Source organism: Aspergillus aculeatus (assembly GCF_001890905.1).
Source record: "Aspergillus aculeatus ATCC 16872 unplaced genomic scaffold ASPACscaffold_2, whole genome shotgun sequence".
In the NCBI taxonomy this organism is placed as follows: Eukaryota; Fungi; Ascomycota; class Eurotiomycetes; order Eurotiales; family Aspergillaceae; genus Aspergillus; species Aspergillus aculeatus.
This window is the reverse complement of record NW_017962977.1, coordinates 1,038,632-1,063,795: the sequence shown is the minus strand read 5'-3', so window position 1 is coordinate 1,063,795 and position 25,164 is coordinate 1,038,632. Positions and strand designations below refer to the sequence as shown.

At 51.2% G+C, this 25,164-nt stretch overlaps 5 protein-coding genes across 5 annotated transcripts; 1 reads left to right on the top strand and 4 right to left on the bottom strand.

The window, feature by feature from the left end:
• Nucleotides 1-8,939: 8,939 nt before the first annotated feature.
• On the bottom strand, nt 8,940-10,637 carry tif35 (translation initiation factor eIF3 core subunit g). The gene is made up of 4 exons (XM_020197814.1): nt 10,538-10,637; nt 9,801-10,434; nt 9,395-9,566; nt 8,940-9,318 (listed from the first exon to the last, which is right to left on the bottom strand). Exons 1-4 carry the CDS (start codon nt 10,552-10,554, stop codon nt 9,266-9,268), a joined length of 876 nt encoding a protein of 291 aa, XP_020059998.1. The 5' UTR covers nt 10,555-10,637; the 3' UTR covers nt 8,940-9,265.
• A 944-nt stretch (nt 10,638-11,581) lies between these two features.
• On the bottom strand, nt 11,582-13,818 carry ASPACDRAFT_111533 (cytosine permease). Its single transcript, XM_020195568.1, has 3 exons — nt 13,277-13,818; nt 12,971-13,187; nt 11,582-12,911 (listed from the first exon to the last, which is right to left on the bottom strand). Exons 1-3 carry the CDS (start codon nt 13,508-13,510, stop codon nt 11,821-11,823), a joined length of 1,542 nt encoding a protein of 513 aa, XP_020059997.1. The 5' UTR covers nt 13,511-13,818; the 3' UTR covers nt 11,582-11,820.
• Nucleotides 13,819-15,967: 2,149 nt separating this feature from the next.
• ASPACDRAFT_111530 (uncharacterized protein) lies at nt 15,968-16,601 on the bottom strand. Its single transcript, XM_020195567.1, has one exon. It carries the CDS (start codon nt 16,485-16,487, stop codon nt 16,206-16,208), a length of 282 nt encoding a protein of 93 aa, XP_020059996.1. The 5' UTR covers nt 16,488-16,601; the 3' UTR covers nt 15,968-16,205.
• A 3,685-nt stretch (nt 16,602-20,286) lies between these two features.
• Nucleotides 20,287-21,985, bottom strand: ASPACDRAFT_75183 (nitronate monooxygenase). The gene is made up of 4 exons (XM_020204379.1): nt 21,804-21,985; nt 21,424-21,685; nt 20,816-21,317; nt 20,287-20,759 (listed from the first exon to the last, which is right to left on the bottom strand). Exons 1-4 carry the CDS (start codon nt 21,814-21,816, stop codon nt 20,469-20,471), a joined length of 1,068 nt encoding a protein of 355 aa, XP_020059995.1. The 5' UTR covers nt 21,817-21,985; the 3' UTR covers nt 20,287-20,468.
• Nucleotides 21,986-23,383: 1,398 nt separating this feature from the next.
• Nucleotides 23,384-24,930, top strand: ASPACDRAFT_57041 (folic acid synthesis protein; the record flags this gene model as incomplete). The annotated part of the gene is made up of 3 exons (XM_020203206.1): nt 23,384-23,581; nt 23,656-23,864; nt 23,940-24,930. 3 exons carry the CDS (start codon nt 23,384-23,386, stop codon nt 24,928-24,930), a joined length of 1,398 nt encoding a protein of 465 aa, XP_020059994.1.
• Between the last annotated feature and the right edge of the window lie 234 nt (nt 24,931-25,164).

The following is a 25,164-nucleotide window of genomic DNA, read 5'->3' as shown; positions in this document are numbered from 1 at the left end:
CATGATGCTGTGTCGGTGGGGGAGGTGTCAATAAGTCTGGAGAGAATGGCGGCAACGAGAGCCAAAATAAGATAGGACAACAGAAAGGCCAGGTATAGTTCATTGGCTTCCAACGCATCATGATTGCAAGGCATGTATAAGCGTATCAGAAGCGAGGCGAACGGGCCAAGGATGTGACCAGGGAGCAACAAGTTAATGCACTCTGCAAGCAACAGGCTACCAGACCCAAACCTTTGATGAAATAAGGATAACAGGCCGAAACGGAATATCAGAAGAAATTGGGAAAATGAGCATGAGATAATAATAGGACAAGTATTCAGAGGTTGAAAGGAAGGAAATCCAATCCAGAAAAATAGACTAAGATAAAATGAAAAGGACTAATCCAAAGAAGCAGAAGCAGCATGACAGCAACACAGAGAGAGGGTGGGTTGAACAGCGAGCTACTCGGTAGTCAGGCTGTTTGGACAAGAAGGAAATGCTGCAACTAGTGGCTGCAAGCGGGACAAGTGGAGCACGAGGATAGCCTGGATTGAAAGAGAACTGAACTTACGGTACATCCTGCAGTGCAGTCTGCTGTGTGTTGTATCGCAAACCGTTGGTAGCAGGTATTGAGACAGGCTGCGCGAGAGGATGGCCAACGGCGCCACCTCTCCGGGTATTTTCTTCTTCGTCCATTGGAAAAGCTGTCGATCCAGAAAACGGCCGTTGCGCCCCCGCGTAGTCTCCGTCAGTATTGAGGGGACCATCCAGTGGAAACGAGTTTTGCAAAAGAGTTGCTGACAATAAACCCATAGTTAGCAGGGTGGCTTTGGACAGTTGCCAGCGGGGGGAGAAAAAGGGAGGAGAGCATGATGAAATAGATAGAGAAGGAAAGACAGAGAAATACTATCACCACATTGGGTCTCTCTCTCTCTCTCTCTCGCGTGCGGAGAGAGAGAGAGGAGGCAGTGGATGAGAGCGAGAAATGAAAAAGTAAAAAAAAAGAAACGGAAGGGGGAAGAAAAAAAAGCAAAAAAAAAGAAAAAATGATTGAGAAGAAATATGAAAAAGGAAATGAAATGAATAATAGTAATTGACAAAAAGGTACAAGAAGATTTGGCTTCCGCCAGACCAGCATGGAGGAAAGGGTTCGATTTCACTCCCTGTCAGCCAAGGAAGTAGGAAGCAGTGATCCTTGATGTCATGCGAATTCAAGGAAATCGGGCATTCTGAAATTGTGTAACCGAAATAGAAGCTTGAAGTGTAGGTAGAAAAAAAACAAAAGAGAATCTTAACGTCACCCTTCCCACGGATGTAGATCGGCTGCCTGTCAGAAGTAATCGCGACTGGGGGGGGGGAGGTCACGAGCCTAGTCGGCCGCTGAAACCGCATCATGGAATTGACGGTAATCTTGCCAGGTGCCAGGGTAAGGAATGTCAGGAAAATAAGAGACAGAACCACTTACAATGATTCATTGGGAAAAGCCACAGAAGGGTAACTACCTCGAAAGACAGAAAACCTCTCTAAGAGTAAGCGAGAAATAGAGGAGAGAGAGAGAACAGGGGGGGAAACCAGTAATGATAAAAGAAGGAAAAGAGTCACAAAGATCAATAGATAAACTTTTGAGGATTTAGCAAACTAAGCTCAAAGACGGGTTCGTGCCTGGGGCGTCTTCGATTTTGATTGACAGCCTAAGCTGAGCAGCGACGAAAAGACCCTGTCAACACTAGACCTGGATGACACTAAACAGGGTGAGAGCGCAGCTGATAGACGCTGTCAGTGAGGCCTGCCCGTAAGGCTCGCAACCGCGCGGTTTCGAATAGGTCGTCGCTCTTACCCGGAGATATTGTCCGCCTTCAGCGTTCTGGTCGAGCAATAGGATCCTAGCTTCAAGGCAGCAGCGCTAGGCTAATCTATTAGAGACACAACTGCTAGAGAAACAGAAAGCATGGAGCAATGAAATCTCAAAGAAAACGGCCAAACCCATCAAGCAGGGAAGAGATATAAAATGAAGGGGAGTTGGGTTTGTGAATTAGAAGACCAGTGAAAAAAAACGGACTGGAAAGAGCTGAAAGCAATAAGCAGCATGGGAGGGAAGAAGAAGAGAGAGAGAGAGAGAGAGAGAGAAAAAGGAAGCATGAAAGCAGCATCACACATATGCCCTCGAGGGCAGTGACTAAAAAGACATAGAGGCCTTTGGCAGGTTTATGAACGGTACGGGAATATTGACGTAGACAATGAACGGAGCCAATACAGCCCTGTTGCTAGCCATCGCGCTGCAGATGTCCAGCAGGTCTTGACGAAAAGTCTTCCAAAACACCAAAGCTTGCAGGTTTCATGCAGCCAGTGACATCTCCATGACTCATGTCATGGCCATGAGAAGCATCACCAGGAATGACACTGTTTCGGCTCCGAAGTAAAGCGTAGTTCCAAGGCCGAATTCCAAGGAGGAGAATGAGAAGGGAAAGACGAGAGGCACGGAGACTCCCGATGCGAGAGAACAGGAAACAGAGATGATAAGACTCACTGGAATGCGCTCAGCTCAGCAGAGGGAGACTATCTTGCATCAGTTGATGCAGGTTTTCATTCTCAGCTGCAACCCTATGTATATGTAGATCGGTTGTCCCAGAAAGTCGGTATTCCACGTCAAGAGGACGGCGGCTGGAGACAATAGAGTCCTGCTCCTCGGGAGTTTAAATAGAAGACCTGACGCAGGGCTCGGAAGGTCGAGGATTGTCGAGACCGTTCTCCAGTGCCGAATGATCCAGAGGAAAAGGCAGGGCTGAACCGACAATTGTTGCGAGGGAACTGCTCGCTTGATATTGATTTTTGGATGTTGGATGAAGATGCTTTGCTCACGGTTCCTCCTCCTGCCCACACCCTCAAGGCGCGCACTTCAATCTCCGTTGTCTACCTAGGCTGGCCCCTTTACGGCATCCAATTAGCGACCCTGGTAGTTGTGCGGCGGAAATGGTCTGCAGATGATCGTTGTGCACAAGCCCTGAAGCTCCAGGTTACCCATTCAAGCTTGAGAACAAATACCACCCTCGCCACGAGTTTGCTGTTGAGCTAGACCATGCCAGGGCCCAAAAAACATTCCTTGTTCCAACTTCACTGTTGCGTGGATCAAGAATAAAGAACAGTGGATTACAATGGGTGCACCTGGCCTTTGAGAAGAAGAAGCTTATGTACTCCTGGTGTGCAGGTTGGGAGATAAAAGCCTTGTGCTGTTCAATGCTGATCTTGCTCCTCTGGCTTGTTCTCTGTTGATACTTCTTGTCTGTCTGTTTTGCGGCGCGCGTGCCCTCAGCTTCAACCTCCCTCTCTTCAACACGTTCTCGTCCGCGAATTGATGCGCATCGAATTCTTTTCTTTTTCGACTCAAGGACGAAAAAGGAAAGAAGGTAAACCCCTCAACCAGAAATAGAGCAACGACCTTCGAGGGAAAGATTGACGTCTCATCCCAACTAGTGCAGGAAAGATTTTTTTTTTTAAAAAAAAAAAAGAAAAACGCGAAAAAAAGCTGGACCCTGTCAAAACCGTTGGAGACACACAGCATTGGTCAGATTCCATGTGACATCTCTCTGACCCAAGTCCAGGCAACTTTAGCGCTGCACAAACTCAGTGTGGAATGAACTCCAACTTCGACATAGTTCGACCGGCAGCTTGATTGGTGAACTGTTCTATACTCCATACAGAACATTACTGTTGAAGTCAGCTGTCCTAGTGTGTGAACACCCGACGAACGGCAGAGTGCAGCAAGACCGAATAAGATGGTACTAGAACCGATTCGCGGCGATCATTGCCCCCGGAATCCGTGCAGACCCCAGTCCCATGATGGGGATTGTCGATAATACTACTGAGCTTGGGCAGATGCAGATAGCCAATAGCTCTCAGGGCCGTCGACGAAGGGTCGATGTACGCCGTCTAGCCATACCGTGCGAGGTAAGTAGTCCCAAAGACAAAAAAAAAGAAGAAGCCATGTTCAAGAGAAGTCTCCTCTTTGCGATTACTTCCCTCGCAATCTTCGAATATTCTCAAGGCACGAGCAACAGCGATTCTTGCATGAGTAGAGGGCGATCGTCAGATTCGGTCCAACGGTCGATTTCGAATACCGGGACCCGTGGTGGTTGTCCGTTCACCGACATAGCCTAAGAGAGCCATGACTTCAGATATGCAGCCTGTATAAACTGCAGTAGCATGGATAGCATGCCTCTTTTGATTCGGTTGGATATTTTGACCGAATCGCATGCACTTCAGCGACAATGACCCCTTTTCAGTCCTACCGATTCTCGGTGTGGAGCGTACATGTGCTGCGCACCGCATATTTTCCAGAATTGATTAGGCCCACTGCCAGGTAAGACAGCCTAAGTGACTTCACTTGGATCTGGAAAAGAATGGAGTTTGCGGAAGTGGGGGATTTTTTTTGGGATATTTCATCTGAACATTTTGGTCAATGTTTTCTTATTCCTTCCCCCCCCTCTCTTTTCCCCCTCTTTCTTCCTAATGGGAGGTTTTCTGTGGCTGGATGATCGGCCAGACCTGCAGGAAGCTAGTTGGTCCAGATGTGATATGCACGGTGCTGAAATAAGCCGCCAAGGAGACATCATTGGTAGTGTCCGAGTGAGATTCTTCCCTCGAAGCCAGTCATTGAAGGACTGCAAATTCTGGGTATAGAGTCAGTCCCTAGTGGAGGATGAATGTCGTGCAGGACGTGCCCGCGGGATGCGGCGCGAATCCCATAGTAACCTTGAACAGGGGGTTGGGGGAGGGGGAGGGGGAGGGGGAGGGGGGTTCAAGAGTCAAGACAAGACTGGGACGTGAAGGATGTTGCATTAATTCAAGCCAGGGTTAACTTGAGAGTTGGGCCCGCTGATTGGACTAGTGATCTATCGATGGATTCATGGTTGAAAGGAGGTACGGTATGATCTCACGCGCATCTCAGAATGAGAATGAGATCTCTCTACTGATAGAGAACTCGAGAACTCTGCCAATGCCAATCTACAGAATCAAACCCATTGAGATCTTCAGGACGAACAATTGGACATGGTGATTGCAGGGATGCATTTTCCACAAACTTGATCGCGGATACAAAAGCAAGAACGGTTGTGGGAGACTAAATTGAACCAGGGAGAATCACATTACAGATGTATAGGTACCGACCGTACTAACTGTTCATAGTAAGTGTTAAGTAGTAGGAGCCTGTACTGTACCTTAGTCTATCAATTAATTCAGAATCACTGGGCCATGGGCAAATCCTCTTAGTGCCGGGAGGGATCATGGCACGTGCAGGGAATCGCTGGAAAGGGATTAGTACCATGCCGACTGGTACCTTCTTATTTACAACCATTTAGTTACGACCATTGTTATTATTGCGCCAACAACCAACAACCGATTCAGTCGTCCATCTCCTCCACAATTTTCTGTTTCTATGGCTCATCATGATAGCTAGTGCCAGTGCGGTGTCATCTTTCTTCGTCAGAGCAGGAACTGAGCTCTATTGGTCCTGGTAACGATGGAACGATGGAACGAAAGCCGGATACCGACAACGCCCCGAACATCTCCTTTCTCTGCTACTCCGTACTTTACCAAGAGTATGGCTGACAGGGCTGTGTCTACCTAAGCAACAAACCTTAAAAACTTCGCATTTGTTCCAGTTACGGAGTACTGGGCCAAGACTTTATCGGGCTGCTAGGTAATTTCCAGAGCACCAGCTCGCGAATCAGAGAGGCCAGTCCTAACGGAGTCATCATTACGTTGGCCGATGGACATGACAGAGCATCCTCGAAGGCATTTGTTCGTTCTCTTTTCTCTTATTCAACTGGAGTCCAGTCCCGAAGGATTTGGATTGAGGACGCTGTCCGTTCATTCATGACCGTTCCTACGTTAAGGTTCGAACAAGGCTCTAACGACGGCTCAGTTCTCTAACCTGGGTGGGAATGTGCTGGACCTGTCTCAGAAGTAGCATCGCTACCAACTCGCACCCACTGGTGCCTTTCCGATGAATGCACGGCTCTGGTCCATCACAATCAGAACGCGATTCATTCCTTTTGCCTGCTGACTTTTACCCGTGCTAGTGGCTGATACGTTTTCCGATGCAGCCTCCTGTGCAACCACAGAATAATTACAGTACATTTTCCAATCCATGCTGGGGCAAAGAAGCCTGTCCTGACATGTTTTGGGCTGCAGACGGCCGATATTACGGTTTGGACTATCAACAAAGCCCCGCCAGGCCGTCGTCTTGCCGTCGAAGCAGCTGCACTTGAGGCGAGTCCAGAACATTCGGCTTTAATCTCCGGGATTCTCGATAGACTTTACAATTGGATGGATCCTTGACAGAACCCTGGCTCTATTACCTGAGCTGCTATGCGGATTACAATCATCCCTTTGCATATTAGCCTTTCTATCGGATCATTCTTACCGGGCAGCCGGTTCTGGCAGAAGTAGCCTTCCGAGAGTATCTGGTTCTATAGCTCAATTCAAGCTGTAGCAGCTTTCTTCAGTGGTCGAGCTAATATGCGTTTGAGCATCATTACCAGAGGAAATATACCGTGACGGACGCACAGGTGCTACTACCGCGCGTGTTCTAGGCAGGAGCATCGTTGGTTTCTCTTGTAGCGTCGGGTCCGAGGGTATACCGGTTCTTGCCGGTCAACTTGTGATTTGCCCGGTTGAACTGAAGAGCTAAACTACAGCGACCTCAGCACACTCGGCTGTCCTTGAGTCGATGCCACTGATCTCTGGATATATCGAATGAGCCAGGCCACTATTGCTCATACTTGAATGCCGCGCATCTGGAGCCAAGGTGGATAGATGAAACCCATCTCAACAGCTCTGTCCTAGCTGTATCCACATTCTTGTCCGCAAACCCCCTTTGATCCGAATCGTTTTTCTCATACCTGACGATACTGCGGCTAATACCTTGTCAAGGGAATCCGGCATTTGTACCGGAAACCCAAGTTGGTGTTATTATTCCTTATTCCGCGTGGCCGTCTCCGTTGGTCAGGTTGCTGTCAAATCTGGCTTGTTTGTGTGACTCGACGGAATCAGGATCAATTGCTGCCTGTAATTGGTATTCTGGGTATTTTCCCGCTCGCGGCAAAGACTTCTTTCGAGGTCAACGCGAGCACCAACTCTAAGTGCCGGTCCATAACTGAAAATACTGCAGAAGGCGCCAGGTTTGGCCGGGGAATTCACCCTATCATGCCCATCCACTCAATCCGATCGGACGCTCGAGCGCCAGAGTATAGCCTTGGAGTCTCAGCAGCAGCGAACAGGGCCATAGGACCGACGCTGATCGACGCCTTCGAGGCATTTGCTCAAGGGAATACGAACCAAAAAAAAAGCCGAGAAGGTATGATGCCTGCTGGCTTTCAGCCATGGAATCTGCTTCTTCGACTGAGTCGAACCGGATAGGACGGTCGTTATACTTGATTGGGTAAGGTTGGTGTAGGTGACGTTGATGCGAGTGGCGTGCAAGACGCCCATTTGGCGAGACGGTTATGCTGAGTCCCGTGGGGAATCGGCTCTTCCAGTGAATGGCCAGTGCTAGCTCAGTTGTCTCTCGTGGGTAACACAGATAGGAGCTCGCGAGTGTGTTCAGAAGGAGAGCATATCAACAGTTGACGGAATTACTCGCAGGGCGATACACAAGACCATTGTTGACAGAACTATCCAACACCGTGTCCATGCAATGTAACCAATGTCGGACGGAGTCAGCACACCATCCACTTACCTTCCGAGCAATAGCCATTGGTGCACTTGCGAAGGTAGATTCTATACATCTCCATCATGCTGATTTGGCGTGACGCCTCGCCCCAGAAAACAGGCATTGGCTTATCTGAATGGCAGACGGCTTAGGCGGGTCATCACGCACTGATGTTGATAATTGTTCGTTTGGTCATGCTTACCCTCCTGGGCGTGAAGATCGACCAATTCAGATGTGGCATGACCCCGATCTTGCCACTGAGGAGCGCCTTATCCTGCGGCATCTACCAGAGAGCCATGTTTACAAGGGATTCTTGCAAAGAGATAGCGGGTTGGCGTGCGTGAAGCGGGTGGCGGACGGGGCAGCGTTGATCTCAGAAGCTCCTGAGTATTATTGATCCTTCTTTGCCATCCGGCCTAGCCCACAGGCCATTTCTCAGCCTGACAAAAGCTTGTATACGGCAAGCATATCCTTGACAAACCGACTTCAATAGTCTGTTCGCCGCAGCCTGTCAACGCCCATCCGCCACTTCCTCTGACTGTGGGGGCCTATTGCCATTTCCTTTCTGGCCGATTACTGGGCTCGAGTGCCGCCCCCCGTCCACGGATTCTTTTCAAAAATCTTGGTGGGTGTAGGGGAAGAACAGCTGGCAATGATGTAGATTGACTCATCGGACAAAGTTCCATAAGCAATTGCTGCACAGTGGACCGGGGGTGAGGTCGAGGAGGAGAATGAATGCATCTACGGAGAAGACTAACAGTCCTGCCAGAGGCATTTGCGGAGGTTGGTAGAAGGGATTAGGACTTCTTGACCCTTCCCCCCTCCCTTTCCCAGCTTGCGACTGTCTACTCCTACGTTCACATGATCGCAAAGGCCACGTCGAACCAGACTTCCTATCATTGTGATATGCCTACAAGCCCACGCTAATCCTGAATGCAACGTGATCTCGTCTCAGAACCCAGTCAAAAAGAGCACTTTTCTTTATGCAAAGCAAAACCTCGCCTCCCTCGAACCATCCAAGGAAAAAGAGGAAGAAAACTAACCAAGCTAAAGCGGGGAGCAAGGGGAGAATTGGAAGACCACAAAGAAGACCATCAAGCAAGGAAACAAGCAAAGCCAGCCGACTAGCCAGTCACAAGGAAGATTATCAAAACCAAATCCCATGACATGTAACCATGCAAAGATATCAAGAAAGTGGATGAAGAAGAGGAGGATTGTGAAGAGGATGACTGGAAAAGGAGACAACTGCTTCTTTTTTTGGGAGGGGTTTCCCTTGCTTTTTGTATATACCTCGACCAAATGTGCGCACACAACAACACATATATATGTACGCAAGAATCTTAGCAGAAAAATCGACACTTTGGAATCCTTTTTCAGTATTCATCATTATCGATCGGATCATACAATACAAAGAAAAAGAAGTAGTAGTTGAGGGATCCTTGAAGTCATCATGAAGGAAACCCGCTTCTTGACGGAAAGCGGCCAAGGTGTCGTGAACCGGAAATAAGATGGGAATGAGTTTGAAAGGGGGATGGTGCGAGAGTTTAGGGGACGAAACAACAACGTGGTGGAAGGAATCTAAGTAGCCCGCTTGGCGAACTCGACGCGCAGAATAAGGTGGCGGTAACCGACTGTGTAGAAGAGGAAGGATGTTAGTTCTTTTTCGTTTTCTTTGGGGGGGCTGAAAGGTGTGGGGAAAAAGCTTACAGCCATCCATTTTCTCGCAGGCACGGGCAGCATCGCTGCGGTCCGCGAAGCTGATAAAGGCGAAACCCTTGGCTCTCTGGGTCTCCCGGTCTCTGGCCAGGAAGACTCTGGTGACACGACCGAAGCGTTCGAACAGATCCCGCAACTCGCCTTCCTCTGCCAACTCGCTGACCTGTTGCGGATGTTAGTTTTTGGGTTTGAAATGAGGTGCGAACAGTTTTCCCCGGTTCTTCTCGAAGGGATTTGAGTGAGTAGGTGGGTGTATGCATATGCGTATGCGTATGCGTCGTCACCGTCGCCAACACAGACACACAGAACCGCCTACTCATCCCACCCCACCCGCCCCCGCAGAAAAGAGAGGAAGGGAAAGAGTAGTAACGCAGCAAAAGCAAAGAAGATCACTTACGTTCGTGACTCTCAAAGTCGCCAGATCGTCCTTCTCGAACTTGCCAGCCATGCGCTCGCCGCCGCCGGCCGCACCCTTCCGTAGATGAGGAGGCACGTAGCTGCCGGAGGTCGCACCCAGGCCACCGGCGGCGGCGGCCCCCTCGTCGGCGCCGCCCTCGACGCCACCGGCACCGCCGGCGGGCTCGTCGACGGGGGCCATGGTGTCCTTGAAGGGACAGCGCGCGGTGAAGTGCTCGCCGCTGCAGATACGGCATTTGACCTTCTTGTCCTTGAGCTGGTCCTTCATGCTGCCCTTCTCCGGGTTCTTCTCCTCCTCCTGGGCCTGGATCTTCCAGTTGATGCTGGGGCGGAAGGCGATGTTCTCACCCACAGAGGTGGTGTCGAAGGAGGGGCCGGGGGCGTGGCCCTTCTCCAGGCCGAACTTGGCCCAGCTGCGGCGCTCGGCGACCTGGGGGTTGACGTGTTCCCGCACCACGGTGGTCTTGATGCGGCGGGTGACCTTCACTTTCTTGCCCTCGTCGTTGAAGCGGTACGAGACCACGGTCTTGGTGCCATCTTTGTTCGTCGTGATCTGCTGTGCGGGGAGGGCGGAGGGGTCGTCAAACTCCTCGTCGTCGGCCCAGTCGGCGCGGCTAGACAGAAAAAATATTGTCAGATAAATGGGGTATGGAAGAAAGAGGTTTTCCGGTTTTGGGGTCGAGCAAAAATGACACTGGGGGCTTTCGAGTTGCTTACTTTCCTAGCTTAGACATTGTGGGTGGTATGTGTGATGAAAGAGGGGGGTTGCGTATGGCCCTTGGGTTGCTAGTTTTCTGGATTTCACAATGAAAGGCGAACGAATCCGTTGTGGATTTGTTCGCGGCGCGGCAATTTGCTCGTGGCGCAGCCTGCCGTGGCTGGTGCTTGGCCGCTGATCACGTGAGAGACGTTGCTCTTGGGCGGGAGGAAACATGCGATCCATTAGATGAGTTGATCAATACGATTTGCTTCTTCTTCTTCTTCTTCTTCTCCTTCTCAAGAAAAGGAAATTGAATGTTAGTTGGAATGCTCATACTATCAGTTATCTTGTAGACAGATAAGTTAGTCGCAATTGACCACCCCTCTTCACAGACATGTCTCTGTCAGGCTGGATCAACCACAGCCAGCCTCGACGGTATAGTAAAGTAATGTTGCAAACGTGTCAAAAGCTGTTGAACTTGAAGGGACCACAGTAGATGGTGAGCAGTAAGTAAAGAGCTGAGATATTGACGAACTTCGTTACCAGGATAGTATCTACGAGCTTCGACGCATCAGATATGACTCTAGTATATGAGAACATACGCACTGCCCGGGGCCAACTCATTAAGTATCCATATCCATCTACGATCAATGCAATGCGATTATAGATGTCTTACGGGATGCTTCACCACTAGACTTGGATCCTTTACATTTGGCACTGTGTGAACGAAGGGCTATGCTGGCTATATCCCAGCCATAAGGGCAAATTGAAGGCTCATCGTAGAGACAGAGGTACGGGGAGAAACAATCTAATATCAATAACCACGTGGAGTTATCCTGCACGGGCTGGAAGGGGCATAAAGGTCGAGTAGTCCTTGTTGATGTTCTACCATTCGCAGGCTTCAATCTGGGATGTAGATAGTGCAACTCACCCTGGATCTGGATGTTACAGCGATGGTTTGCTTTGCGTAAGAATCAGCTATAAAGCATGTGCTGCAGAACAGCATTGCTAGGCGATGATAACATCATTAGGAAATTCAAACTCGGAGCAGGAACTTTCATGACGACTTCATTCGTATTCGACTTCCCGGCTCATCTGCACGGGAGTTATTAGAATCAACAATTATATCTATGTACAAAATACCAGCTAGCATGACGGAAGCCGTCTGGTTCCAACTGAGAACCACCATAGACAAGCTGATTCCTCATAACAGACATGAAAAAAAGACTATAACCTATTCCCAAGAAAACCCATTCCCAAATTGTTGTATATAGAAAGACAGTAAGAAAGTTGCACGCATTTACCGGCCAAACTTTTTCAGCTCGATAGGTCTGACGATAGCATGCACGACGAACGAGAACAATATGGCCAATTCGAAACCGATGTCACCACCATGCGAGCGCTTGGCGATGGGTCCAACGAACCAGGTCTCACTCATACCGGTGACCATGCCGACGACGCCGAAGGCGAAAGAGATGCAAGCCGCGAAGCCGTAAGGAAGCTTCTCGGGCTTGTCATAGTGCTCGGGGCGGTATCCACCGAAGCCACGACGAACAATGAAGTGGTCGGCGATAGCGATACCGGAGTAGATGGCCAGCCAATAGGCGATGAAGTCCATCAGGTTCTCGAGAACTTCCTCGAAGTGAGAGTATCCGGGGATAGCAACGGCAACAGAGACGCACGAGGCCAGGAACACCCAGATAAAACGAGGGACTCTCTGAGTCTGGTGACTCAGGACCTGGAGAGTGAGAGAGACGGAGTAGATGTTGGGGCAGTTGTTGGCGATAATGGAGAGGGCGAGGATAACCAGACAGAACTTGCCGAATCCGCCGAGAGGTTCCACAATAGCCCAAATAATGCCTCCGTTTCCGGATTGCGCATAACCAGTGGCGTACTTGTTGTTTCCATCGTTAACCATGGCGGCAGTAGCGACAGCGATGCCCAAGAACTGAGTGAAGAGGAGAGGAGGGATCAAGCCACCAAAAGCAGCCAGGAAAACCTTGCGGCGGCTGCGGTCCGAGGGCTGATAAACGGTATAATCAGCGGCATAACTGGTCCATCCCGTAGCAAAACCATAGATGGTTGCACCATATGACAGGACAGAGCCGATCTCAGCGGCCCCGGTTCCCATGGGAATGTTCCAGAAATCTCCAGAGTGAGCAAACATGCCGAAAACAATCATGAAGACGATGAAGGTTGGGATCCAGCTGTAGAACTCATACAAGTGAACGACCTTGTATCCGGCGAAAGTGACGAAGAGTGTGCAGACGGCAATGATCAAAATGCCTGCAAAACCAGGAACGTCGCTGTTGACGGCATTGAGCAACTGAGCGCCGACAATGGAGTTGGCCGCAGACCAACCCAGGCAGGACAAGACATTCAGAAGAGCGACTGCGCGGCGATTGGGTTAGCACGCCGTGTCTGAAGCTTGAGAGGCGAGGGATTCTTACTGAATTTTGTCGGCCAGTACCCGAACCAGAATCTGGATAGAACCATCTGACGGAGACCGAAAGCGGGACCGAAGCAAGAGAACCAGCAAACAGTCAAGACACCGATCAGGTTGAAGAAGAGGCAGACGAGGATGGAGTCAACGAAGCCAAGCCCGAAGCTCTCAGGTCCCAAGATACCGATAGCGAACGAACTAACCACCATGTTGGCTGCCAGCCACTGCGAGGGGTCAGTTTGGGAGGCGGTCTTGTGAGCACCGGCGGAGAGCCAGTAAGACAGGAGCATAATGCAGTAAGCTAGGTACACACCATGCTGCTGATGTTGAAGTACGAGGTATCCGTCCGTTCGTTCTCGGGGACACGCTCGACACCTCGTTGTTCAATGTTGAACTTTCCAGCCAGCCGCTGAAGCTTTGCGTAGACCGAGTTGCCGTACATGAAGCTTTCCCCAGGGACAGCGCCATCGCTGCTGTCATCCATAGGCGCCTTGGCCACCTGGGGAGCCTTTTCAAGGTCCCGTTCCGAATCGATACCACCGAACATGATGTAACGCGTATATCTCAACGGCGTGTAAGATTGTTGGATTAAAAGGGTTGAGTACTAAAGACTCGAAATTGAGGGTGATTGGTATATACAAGAGCTTGAAAAGCTCGAGTATTGAGTATGAACTCAAGGGGGGAGGGGGAGGGACGAGGAAAGACGAAACGACGACCACATCTTTCCTTCTTTTTTCTATCTTTCTCTGTAGGAGGGGTGGGATCGAAGCGTCTAATAAGTGATTTTCAGCGAGGCATGGCGAATAATTTCTTACCCACCACACACACACACACACACACACACACACACACACACACACACAGTTACGCCCACACCAGTCCGAGACGAGCGAAGGCCCACCGGATCCAGATCGATGTAATGATCGCTTCCGAGTCGGAAAACCGCCGCGACCGCGTAACTCAAAGAAGAAACGGGAAAAAAAATGATTGGGAAAAAAAGAAGAAAAAAGGAAAACCGGCCCGTAGATTCAGGATCAGTGTCGCGTGTTGCAAGTGAGAGGCCCATGGTATGGAAACAGTGCACCGGTTTCGAGAAGAGGTGGAAAATGCCCCACAGAGCCAAATGGGTCCTGGTTGAGCCCTAGTGCGCACAAGCTTATGCCCTGTCCCAATCATGCCGTGTAATGCTCAGCCACAAATTCTTTCATTGGATGGAAGTTGGACTTAAGCACCACATGGATTACAGAATTCAACAGCCCTCGTGGCGGGATTGGCCCGCAAAACTCTGCTACACGGTGGGGTCTGTGGCAATGAGTTCCACCCTTTGATAAGACCTCGTCTGGTGATAGGCAACAAGGGACACTATCTGGGCTCCAACCCTGAGTGATTTGATAATGATAACAGTCCGTTATGTATTGGTGTTAGTTGCTTGTTCGTACATACAGGTCAGGTACCGTCAGGTCTAGATGAGGAAGGAAATCGTGGTCAAACGACTCAGCTTGGGGTCAGTCCTTCCTCTTGCTGTCAAACTGCCCTCCAGTCCTTATCTGTCGCACTCTATCCATATCAGCCTTCCCCTTCAATCTTTATCTTCTCCTACCTCAGACGGGGTGAACATCTGCTTCATGCTGATATCATCCTTCTCATTATTCGGCCATCGCCGATGATTCTTGACTACTCATACTCTCCTGGGTGATCATTCTTGCCACTCACGCACGTATTCATCCTCAGTGACTTGACTAATGGCCCTCTGCAATACATTACGCTGGTCCAACGCATGGCTTGTGCTAAATAAAACTAGAGATGTCCGTCGTCAGACTATGCCCGCGGCTCCATGCGTTTGCGACAGGGATCTGGAGTAGTGGGCAAACCCCCTCATTGAGGGTGTCCAGCATTCTCCAGTCCTCCCGTTCCATTGCATGGCCCTTACGGCACCATCCTATCTCTTCCCCAGACTCTGCGATTACCCCACGCCTTCGGGAACCTACGTGCTCGCGGCCTCTCTATGTGACAGGTCGCGGGGATCGCCGTCGTCCATCGTTATCAGATAGCGAAGCTTCAGACAAGCAATAGCACCAAGAGATGCGTGCGACTTGGCGCATTCACCCCCGGCTCATCGACGCTGCTTGATTGGAACGTGGCGGTTCATTTCGCAGCTGGCCACGGCTCTTGGTGATTGGTCATCTGCAGCATGAGATAAGAACTTAGGAAGTTAGTACTGTACCTAGTACTGCGACCTCACCCGTCCAGGCAGGAATATTTCCGGGGGTCAGCCATTGCCTGACATTATTGTTTAGCGCAAGGGTTATTAGATTGCTGCCAGCTCAGCTCCTGGGCCACGACGAAATAACTGCATTGTCCTTTCTGGACATAACCTAGTTCACCCACCTGCGATTAATCTATCCTAGAGATGGCGATTTCGCATCCAAGTACTCCGTAGATGAGCAAGACAAAGGAGGTTTCGGATGCACCTCGGCCGCAATCTCCTATAGGGATGTCGACATAGTCAGCTCGGAAGGGACAGATCCTGTTTGATGTTGTTGCAACATGGCAATTTCCGTCCCCTGCTCAGCGGCATCTAGCGTCTGGACATCTGTCCCCTATTAGTATATCAATCCGATCCATTTCATCAATCCGTGCGATGGCTTTACACCTCGTCGCCTCTGGTGGCTTTGGCAACTCTGTCGTGCTCTGTAAGTCTTCGGACTGTCATCAACCATGCAATTCAGGTACCGCACTGTACCCGTACCGTCGAGCATTAACTTGTGGATCTCCACGAACTTCGCACTCCACCAGCTTCCGGTGCAAGGAAAAACCACCCCACTCCGCTGCCTCCATCCTCCCGTAATCTTCCTAGCTTTTCGCCTCCAATCGCCCAGACCAGCGTAATGATGACTCGAGAGTCGAAACTGTCGGCTTCTGTCACCTTCCGGTCCTCTGAGACACCTGGCAATTCTGATGCTCCTCAACATCATCCCTTCGCCTCTTTTAATAATCTAAGTATGGGGAAACCTCTCAGGGCCGCCGTCATGAGTCGCGTCGATCATTCGCTCCGCTCAGGATGTGCAATTGTGCATAAGGAAGCAGTCGAGGACGTTACCTTAATTGAGCAACTCACAACCCGTGCTGGAAATTGTGTTTGTCACTGCCCCTACATACACCAAAACTCGAATTTTTAATCAGTTTCCCGATGAACCCAAGCCTCTTCCTTCCCGTTCGCGACAAATAGTATACAACCGGTGTTAGGAAGAAAACGCCTTGCGGGAATTATCCATTTCATCCAGCAAGCCAAGCCCACCCAAGGCAACCGAAACTTCGGTAGCGGCGCCTCGTTTTACCATTGGTGCGAGCTTGCTTGCTGTCGGAGCTGCCATTCTAAAAAGAGCAAGCATGGAGGGAGAAGGAAAGGCATCAGGGCCCGGATATGCCGTACCAAGAGCTAGACTACTAAATGCAATCCACAATTGAACCAGGCACCAGGATAGACTGCAGACGTTTGTCATGTTCTTGATGCCGCGGAACATTGGAGATTTCTCGACTCAGGCTTCAAAGGACATTCTGCGCATGGAGGCGTTGGTTGGCCTTACAATGATCGAGTTCTTGATATGGATCCCTCCCCCAGCCATTCCAGATTGCCCACTTCTACGAGAAGAAGAAGACAAGAAAAAACATCTAGACCCGCCTTAAGATCCATCTAAACCCTCCTCCAAGTCCCCCATTTAGCCTTGGAGATGAATTTTCTTCTTGCTTCTTTTCCCGAGGGAAACTCTCTCTCATCAGGCTTGGCGGGCGCGCGTGACAGGACAGCGCAGCGCGCGCGGGTTTGAACGGTTTGACCACTGCAGGCACCACAATCCTGTACTGTACCCTCTTCGGCTCGGGTTCCCGAGCAAAGACTTGAAGACCCGAGTTTCTCATTCGTGTGCATAGCATTTGGTCCGTCCTATCACTTCCATTCAATTGAGTCAGGTTCCCCAATTGAACCTCTAATCATGGAGGAAGTGAGAGCTTTTTCCACCGAATATCTCCTCTCTCTCCGCTCCGTTAGTCAGCGGGTACTTTGCCGAGCCGATGAAAGAACAGAACTAGACCCGAACCGCTGGCACTGGATCCAATTGTTCTTGCTGAGCGGGCTGGCCGATAGATCAGTCATTCTGTACCTTAGATTCGGGGTTGATGTGATTGGGCTGACTAGGCGGTTGGTGGAAGAATTTTGACATGCTATACTAAGTACGTACCGCACATAGTATGAGTACCACCAATACCTTCAATAGGGAGTACAATGTACGCGAAGGTGAACTATCGGCAAATACAGAGATTCTCGTAGCTTTACCTAGTCTAATTTGAGGTTTCCTTTTATTACAACTGCACGAGAGAAGAGGCTTTTCTATCAACGCGGTGGATATCCGCATGGAGAGACTTCCGTGGACGACAGCAAGGAGACATCCCGGTTAGTGTCGGCTGTTAGCCCTCGAACTGGCAGACTGCAGCCGCTAACATGTGCGTCGCTGTCTCCTTCATGTAGGGCAATAATAATAAGATGGCGTTAACGGCGTTGGTTAGAGTCAAGTAGCCGACATTGTTAGCTTCATGGTATCCCTGTAGCGCCAGCTCATTAATGCGACATAGCATTTCAGAATCACTAATAGATATATGTAATGATTACATCCACCGCGCATATAGGTCGACAGATCTGGGGGCCGATGTCCGATCCCGTGCATCTGAGATATAGCTGCGTACCTTTATGATATATATAGACTTCTGACTCCCTTCCGTTTGACCCTTAATACCTAAACCCTCCACAATATCTACTTTGTACAAACTCAAACCACAATCTCTAACAGTCGGCTGTGTCAACTACGCATCGTCCATGTTCTATCCGCCGAGTAGACTGATTATTTTCCCGTAGACCCAGCATCTAGCGATATGAATCTCAAACCGGGATCTCATTTCCCGCGAGGTAGGCTGCCCCCGACATCGTTCCTGGAATCATACCACATCCAGGCTAGCCTGCTCTCAGAAAGTCTAAAATCCGAAGAGCCATTCCTCAACGAGTGCATTGTCTCCGATTCCTCCGAGAAATGAAATCTTAGCTCTGAAGCTTAACACCGATATTGACTTTTTTTTTTTTTTGCCTGGAGGCTCTAGAGCTACGTACTCTAAACCTAAGGCGCCAACGGAATGTATCCGAGGCGCGTGCCGCTTCCGCGAGCTTAGCCTGGTTGTCTAGTGTCGTTCACTCGTTTTGAAAGTACGTCGACTCCTCTCATCCTTGTCAGTGGTGCCCCCTTTTGCTTTTGCGACAAGTCCGCATTCTTATTGAGGACATCGGGGCATGTACACGATCGCCGGAGATCGGGGCGATACCCCCGTCCCGTGCCCGTCCTGACTATCTGTCTCATTCATGGGATCGCATCGGCGTATCCTTCCCAGAAAGAGTGGTTGGTCCGTGTAGTGTTGCTCCGGTGGGATCTGTACTATATGCATTTCTCTTCTTAATTTCTTGACTCGTGTCCGCGAATTCATGCACTAGACATCGACCGGCTGCTTTGGTGGTCGATGAGCGGTCATAAGCCGAATTGGCGCTGGGTGTACGTCCGTCGCGAAGTACACCTTGAAGTGAACCGACCATCGACACCATTACAAAACCGTAACCTAGTCTTTTCTGAAGTGTGATATAGCATCGTGATATATTCGTCTTTGATACTAGCAGCACAGCACAGCTATGACATCGAGGAAGGATGATGCAACGTTCCACAGCAGGATAGCCTGGCGCAGTGGATTGAGCAGATCGATATACAAATGTTTCATTGCCAGCCTGGTCCAAAGATGAAGTAGGCTGCCAACGAGCGGCCTTCGCAAACCGCTCAGCTCATGGCAAGAATCACCTTTCTGGGCTTCTCTCAGCAGCCTCGTATAGGGAGTGGCTCGCGCTGCCCCAATCTTGCTGCACACTTTTTTAGCATAGACTTATCCGGTGGTATGTGACATGGATCAACTGACCCGAGGCGCTGGTGCTAGCACAGCACAGCACAGCACACAGAGCCTAGGAATGCTGATCCCTGCTACGGGCTGTCGCGAACACTAAGGCACTGTTTTGTGTCATGGCTTGGGGGATACCGCAACAGCGAGGATGCAGATGCTTACCCGTCCCTTTCGAAAACCCTGAGAAGATAGTGTAGTAAGCGATCGACAGCCCTCAGAACTTTATGCAGCCCAACCCATTTGTACTACTGTAATGCTCCAGGGTGAGTGCCTCTGTACCTCAGAACCAGGCGCCTGTCTGTGTGTCAGCCAGGGGGCTAGCGAGCATCGCGTACGTGTGTAGTAACATGGAAGTCACTCGTCGAGTACAGTACAAGGCCGGAAGCACTCTATTATACAAGTTCAGAGTTCCTCAGCTTAACATATATCGCAAGTCAGCCCAGGGCTGCACGTTCCACCCGGCTGACTGCTTATCGGCGGTATTCTACATCTCATCACCACTAGCATATCTTTGGACAAATGTGATAAGTTGGTGGAAAGCACATATTCTGTAGGTTTGGGCACGGTGTCTGTACTGTCCCTGAAATTGCTGTACCATAGATAATCGGACCGTCCGCAGTGAGGGGAGTCGTCAAGGCATGAATTGTTGAAGTGGCTCATGCCACCCACACATGCCGGGGCCGTCTGGCATACTACAACAATACCATTATGCGAACCGCAAGCACTGTGACAAACCACTTTCGCCGCTCAGTACAAGATGTCGAGTGTGGAGATCCCTCCGAAGGATTTTTATTCCTCTGCCATGCAATGGCAGCTGGTGTTGTCGTGAGTATCAGAGCCTTCCATCAAAAAATGCCCGTTCCCGAGTTCCATTGCCATTCTTTGGCCCCGAAGTGTAAGTTCTGTGAGATCATTCCGCATGCGAATAAGTCATCTACTGTGCGGGTAAAGAAGGCAGCTCTCTATGATCCTATCATGAACCGAGTTGCTGAATCCGAAGTTCCGGGGAAGCGGGCAGTGGTAACGTAATTGCTTGTATGGCTGTTTAATGTGCCGTGTGCTGACAAGAGCTAGATGTGCTCATGGGGTTCAGTATCAGTATTCGCTTCGACCATGAATGTGACACATGAAATGACTTGCTGGACGGGTGGAGACATAACATCCTTTGTGTAGGCTGATCCAAGAGGAAGGAAATTCTCCAAGAATATGCAGGGACCATTTGGGCGAAGAACTGAGCACATGTACATCTCCAGCTTATTCCAACTTACTTGGACGGTCCATTTTCCTCACGAGACCAAAACGCCAGTCTTATGAAGAGATGTGTTTATGTACTAGCAAGTAGTCACCCAGTCGATTGAAGCTATATCTAAGACAGACCTAAGGATATTCAATCACTCAGTGGGTCATAACCAACAGCTATAATGCGTATAATAGCATCGTCGAGAAGCAAAAAAAGCAGAATAGCACAGGCCAAAAATTTTTGAAAACATATGCAACATAGGTATCAGGCAAATTAATATCTACAGTTTCGCAAGCATCCTGTGGCCGTTCTGCAACAAAGCAGCGGCATCCGTCACAAGCTCGTCAACGATCGCCTTGGCGGATTTTTTCTCGTTGACCACGGCAGCAACCTTACCCATGAGGTAAGGGCGCGCGTTCTCAAGCACCGAGTCATCGACATCGTCGGGGAGATTCTCCATGTCGTGCTCGACGGGGATGATACCCTTCGAGGTCAGCTGCTTGATCTCGTCCCGTCGGTTCTCCTCCCAGTTTTGGATGTACTCGTTATTGCGGACGCGGAGCGGGCGACCCTATTGCCTTGTTAGCCACATGTCACTCGAGGTTTACATTGGAAAGGTTAGTGTACCGTGAATATGATGGTGCGAACGTTGTCCTCAAAGCCAGCGGTGCGAACAGCCTCCTGGTGAGCCTTGGGAGCGCCGGCCTCTTCGGAGAGGATGAAGCGAGTACCAATCCAGACTCCCGAGGCACCCAGCATGAGCGCAGCAGCGACGGAGTTGCCGTTGTACAGACCACCGGCAGCAACCACCTGCACAGGCTTGCCAGTCAAGGGGCTCTTCCGGCCCTGGCACAGCTTGGCCACCGTGGGGATGAGGATGGTCGTGGGAACATTGCCGGTGTGACCACCTCCTTCACCACCTTGAGCGCAGATGATATCGGCGCCGGCATCCAGGGCCTTCTGCACGTGCTTAGGGTGGCCGATCATGTTCATGTAGAGGATGCCTGCGCTGTGCAGCTTCTCGACGACATGTTTGGGGGGCACACCGACCGCCGAGACGAAAAGCTTTGCGCCACTCTCGATGATGATATCAATCAGCTCGTTGAGCTTGCCCTTGGTGTAATCGTAGCTGACGGGAAAAAGGAATTAGCGACTCCAGCTTTCTCGGCAAGACTACCGTGTCATACGATCCAGATGATCGGCAAATCACATGCGAAACTAGTCCTACTACTCACTTGGTCTTCCGAGCACTACCGCCAACCTGGGGAAGCAACAGGTCAACACCAAAGGGTGCGTTCTGGTCCTTCAAGAAGCTCTTGAGTTCGGCAATCTGTTCGCGAAGCATGTCGGGGGTGTAGCCGATACCTCCAAGGACTCCCAGGCCACCGGCGTTGGTGACCGCTGCGGCCAACTTGGGCCCAGCGGCCACGTTCATTCCTGCCAGCAGGATGGGGTGGTTGATCTTCAAAAGATCGGTGAGGGTGGTACGGATTTGCTCTGTATATTGAAAGTGTGATGGTCAGCAGGGAGGGTCTTGAAAAGTCGTCTGGGGGTACCACAGCTGTCACACATGTGACAGTGGTAGAATCCGGGGTAGGTAGCGACGGAAGCTTACGAGGAGAAGCCATGCTTAAGGGCTAGAAGGACGGAGCTGCAAAGTGGGTATCGCTAGATCAAGATAAGATGGAAATTGAAGTGGGATAGAAGACGCTCAGGAGAAGTATTTAAAAGGATTTGAAAGAAGGGAAATACGACTGGAAGTCATAAAGAATGCAAACAAGGAGGGGGAGGGAGAACCGAGGAGTGAGGATTGCCCCGGGGGTTGTGCCTCGGTCCAGTCGAGATGATGATCGTCGATCAGACGGACGGCTACCGACTCCCGCCTCGTCACACTTGACTGGCTACCGAACCCACAAACCGGCCTCAGGCCATCAAGGGTTGTTAGCCATGGGCACATGATTTATTTATGAGTAGTGTACTAGTTCGTGTTTGTGTAACTGTGTACGATCAGCCTCAATTCAGCGTCACGAGCAAGCAATCCAAGTGCATTACGTTTTCGTTGAGAGTTGCAAGTACTATATAAACTATTCAACCAAATTTCTATAAAGACTAAACAACTTTGTTTTTGTACTTGAAGTTTAATGTAGTACTGCTTTTCTACTTATTGAGTGGCTTGAGCTTTAATCCTCAGGCCACAGGTGACTTTCTGGTGACCGATTCGCATGATGATCTCCATCACCTCAGGGTGACCCTCTACAGTGCTACTATACTAGCCGCGTACCAAGGCCATGGCCCCCTTATATTCCTTGGGATCACCCACCCGATACCCCAGTGTGTCTTGCTCGATCATCTCCAAAACCGTCTTGTTCGTGCCGTTGATGTCCCCCCCGGGGACCGGCGCGTCGCCCGCTAGGTGGTGTTTGTGACCGTGCGCTGGCCCCGATTAGCTGAAGGCAAAATGTGGAAATGCGGGGGAGAGAGAGGCGGCGTCGCGGCAGGATTGCGCTTCATGCCTCAGGCACCAACAGCATCAAATCAGCTGACTGAGGGGGCGCCAAAGTCTCGCTCGGGCTTCGGTCGCTCTGATGCATGACGTATTCCGCTCTCCCTCTCCCACGCATTCGCATTCGCCGCTGGTAACCTCTGCTACATTTCGTCCTGGGCGCCTGAAGAATGGCATATCGGTCCTCTTCCACTTGGTATCGCAATGCTGCCACCCTGAATACCGCCCTTCGGTCTTCCGGTTCACTGAGCCGGCTCAGTGAGGCCTCGATTTGCTTGTCCCAGTCATTCGGACGGCCTGGTGGAAGTGCCTACTCCTCGAGTGTAGGCTCACCGAAGAGGCAGGTCTATTTGCCAGTCAAAGTTGCCCGTTGAAACTAAATCTAACCCACGCCCCTCACAGAGAATTGTCTACATCTGGTATGGAGTCCCTAAGACCCACCCTCGCAGTCCAATGGCCTGTTGATGCTTGTTTCTAGAACCCCTTAGCGTCCAGTGAACTTTTTCCCCCTCTACATCGCAGTTTTCATAGCCCTAGCTAACCCCTAATTAGGACATGTACAGTCCCGACCTTCTTTGGTGAGACGATCTCTACTTGCATTGAGACCGAGGAAACCCGGTCATGAAGGCTTAGCATCTAGACCTTCCATAAGACGGGTTTCAACTAGCCGACAGGCGCTGTTCAACGCCAGCATGGACGCCCATCAGCCCCCAATGCATCGCGCATTCATCGCCTTTGGGAGCAACGTAGGAGACCGCATTGAGATGATTGAGGCCGCCTGTCGTGAGATGGAGCGAGCCAGTATCCGGGTCAAGAGAACCAGCTCGCTCTTCGAGACAGCTCCTATGTACGTTCTCGACCAGGATCCATTCATCAATGGAGTGTGCGAGGTTTGTCCATCTCTCTGTGCCCAGACATCCCCAGAAACAATGCAACCGCAATGGTTGTTAACATCGATCTACAGGTAGAAACCAGCCTAAGCCCCATGGATCTCCTCGACACCCTGCAGTCCATTGAAATCGGCCTGGGCAGGAAGAAGCTCATCGACAAGGGGCCCCGATCTATTGATCTGGACATCCTCCTGTACGACCAGCAGATCTTTTCCCACGAACGGCTCAGCATTCCACACCAACTGATGCTGGAGCGCGACTTCGTCCTTCGCCCCCTGAGTCAGTAGGTCTTCACCAGGATGGACCCTCCTCAAGACACCCAAACCCAAGCACAACCAGACAAGCTGATCACCGCCAGACTCATCCCCCATGAATGCCCGCCCTTCCCCGGCCACAGCACCACCTACCTCGCGCACCTGAAATCCCTCGCCCCGCCCACGCCCTTCCCCGTGGCCACCACCCCGATCTCCTCCACCTTTCCAGCCATCCACTCCACAGCCCCGAAACGCCGCACGCACATCATGGCCATCCTCAACCTGACGCCGGACTCTTTCTCCGACGGTGGGCGCCATTCTCCGCAGGACCTGGACGCGCTCACGACGACGGTGCGCGGCATGATCCGCGCGGGGGCGACGATCATCGACATCGGCGGCGAGAGCACGCGGCCGGGGTCGCAGCCCGTCGGGGAGGCGGAGGAGCTGCGGCGGGTGGTGCCGGCGATCCGGCACATCCGAACGGCGATCCCAGAGGCGGCGGGCGTGGCGATCAGCATCGACACGTACCGGGCGCGGGTGGCCGAGGCGGCCGTCGCGGCGGGCGCCGACATCATCAACGACGTCTCGGCGGGGCTCCTGGACCCGGAGATGCTGCCCACCGCCGCGCGCACCGGCGCCACCATCATCCTGATGCACATGCGCGGCACCCCGGCCACCATGACCCAGCTGACCGACTACCCCAACGGCGTCGTCCAGGACGTCGGCCGCGAGCTGCGCGACCGCGTCGCCGCCGCCGAGGCCGCCGGCGTCCGCCGCTGGCGCATCATCCTCGACCCCGGCCTCGGGTTCGCCAAGAACGAGCCGCACGATCTCGCCCTCCTGCGCGACCTGCCCCAGCTGCGCACCGGCGCGGTTGAAGGCCTCGAGTATTTCCCCTGGTTGATGGGGCCGAGCCGCAAGCGCTTCGTCGGTCGCTTGACCGGCGTGAGCAAGGCCAGTGAGCGCACCTGGGGTACGGCAGCCACGGTCACGGCCAGTATCGCTGGAGGCGCCGATATCGTGCGCGTGCACGATGTGAAGGAGATGTGGCAGGTCGGGAGGGTGGCGGATGCCATTTATAGGGGTGTCGTATAAGATTCCCTCCCCCCTCCCCTAAAAAAATTTGTTTGTGTATAGGATTTGTATCTGGTGGCTCCGGCTTATATAGACCGAGACTGTTCTTAGCACGGTTGCATCCCATGAATCGAAAGAACCCAATGCTAGGCGTTTACATTGATGCAGTTTCCTAATACTCGCAAGCACACTACTTATATGCAACGAATATACAAGAATCCCAAGGAGCGTTTCGAAGCTAGTAGCGAAACATTG

Excerpts from the sequence above, each read along its gene's own strand:
- tif35 (XM_020197814.1), bottom strand. Across the intron at positions 9,567-9,800 it reads CGACTTTGAGAGTCACGAAC|GTCAGCGAGTTGGCAGAGGA; the intron begins GTAAGTGATCTT and ends CATCCGCAACAG. Across the intron at positions 9,319-9,394 it reads CTGCGAGAAAATGGATGGCT|TCGGTTACCGCCACCTTATT; the intron begins GTAAGCTTTTTC and ends TCTTCTACACAG.
- ASPACDRAFT_111533 (XM_020195568.1), bottom strand. The coding sequence starts at position 13,510 with ATGTTCGGTGGTATCGATTCGGAACGGGACCTTGAAAAGGCTCCCCAG. Across the intron at positions 13,188-13,276 it reads ACTTCAACATCAGCAGCATG|TGGCTGGCAGCCAACATGGT; the intron begins GTGTGTACCTAG and ends GACCCCTCGCAG. Across the intron at positions 12,912-12,970 it reads GTACTGGCCGACAAAATTCA|TCGCTCTTCTGAATGTCTTG; the intron begins GTAAGAATCCCT and ends ATCGCCGCGCAG.
- ASPACDRAFT_111530 (XM_020195567.1), bottom strand. The coding sequence starts at position 16,487 with ATGTTCCGCGGCATCAAGAACATGACAAACGTCTGCAGTCTATCCTGG.
- ASPACDRAFT_75183 (XM_020204379.1), bottom strand. Across the intron at positions 21,318-21,423 it reads GGTAGTGCTCGGAAGACCAA|CTACGATTACACCAAGGGCA; the intron begins GTGAGTAGTAGG and ends TTTTCCCGTCAG. Across the intron at positions 20,760-20,815 it reads TTCGCACCATCATATTCACG|GGTCGCCCGCTCCGCGTCCG; the intron begins GTACACTAACCT and ends ACAAGGCAATAG.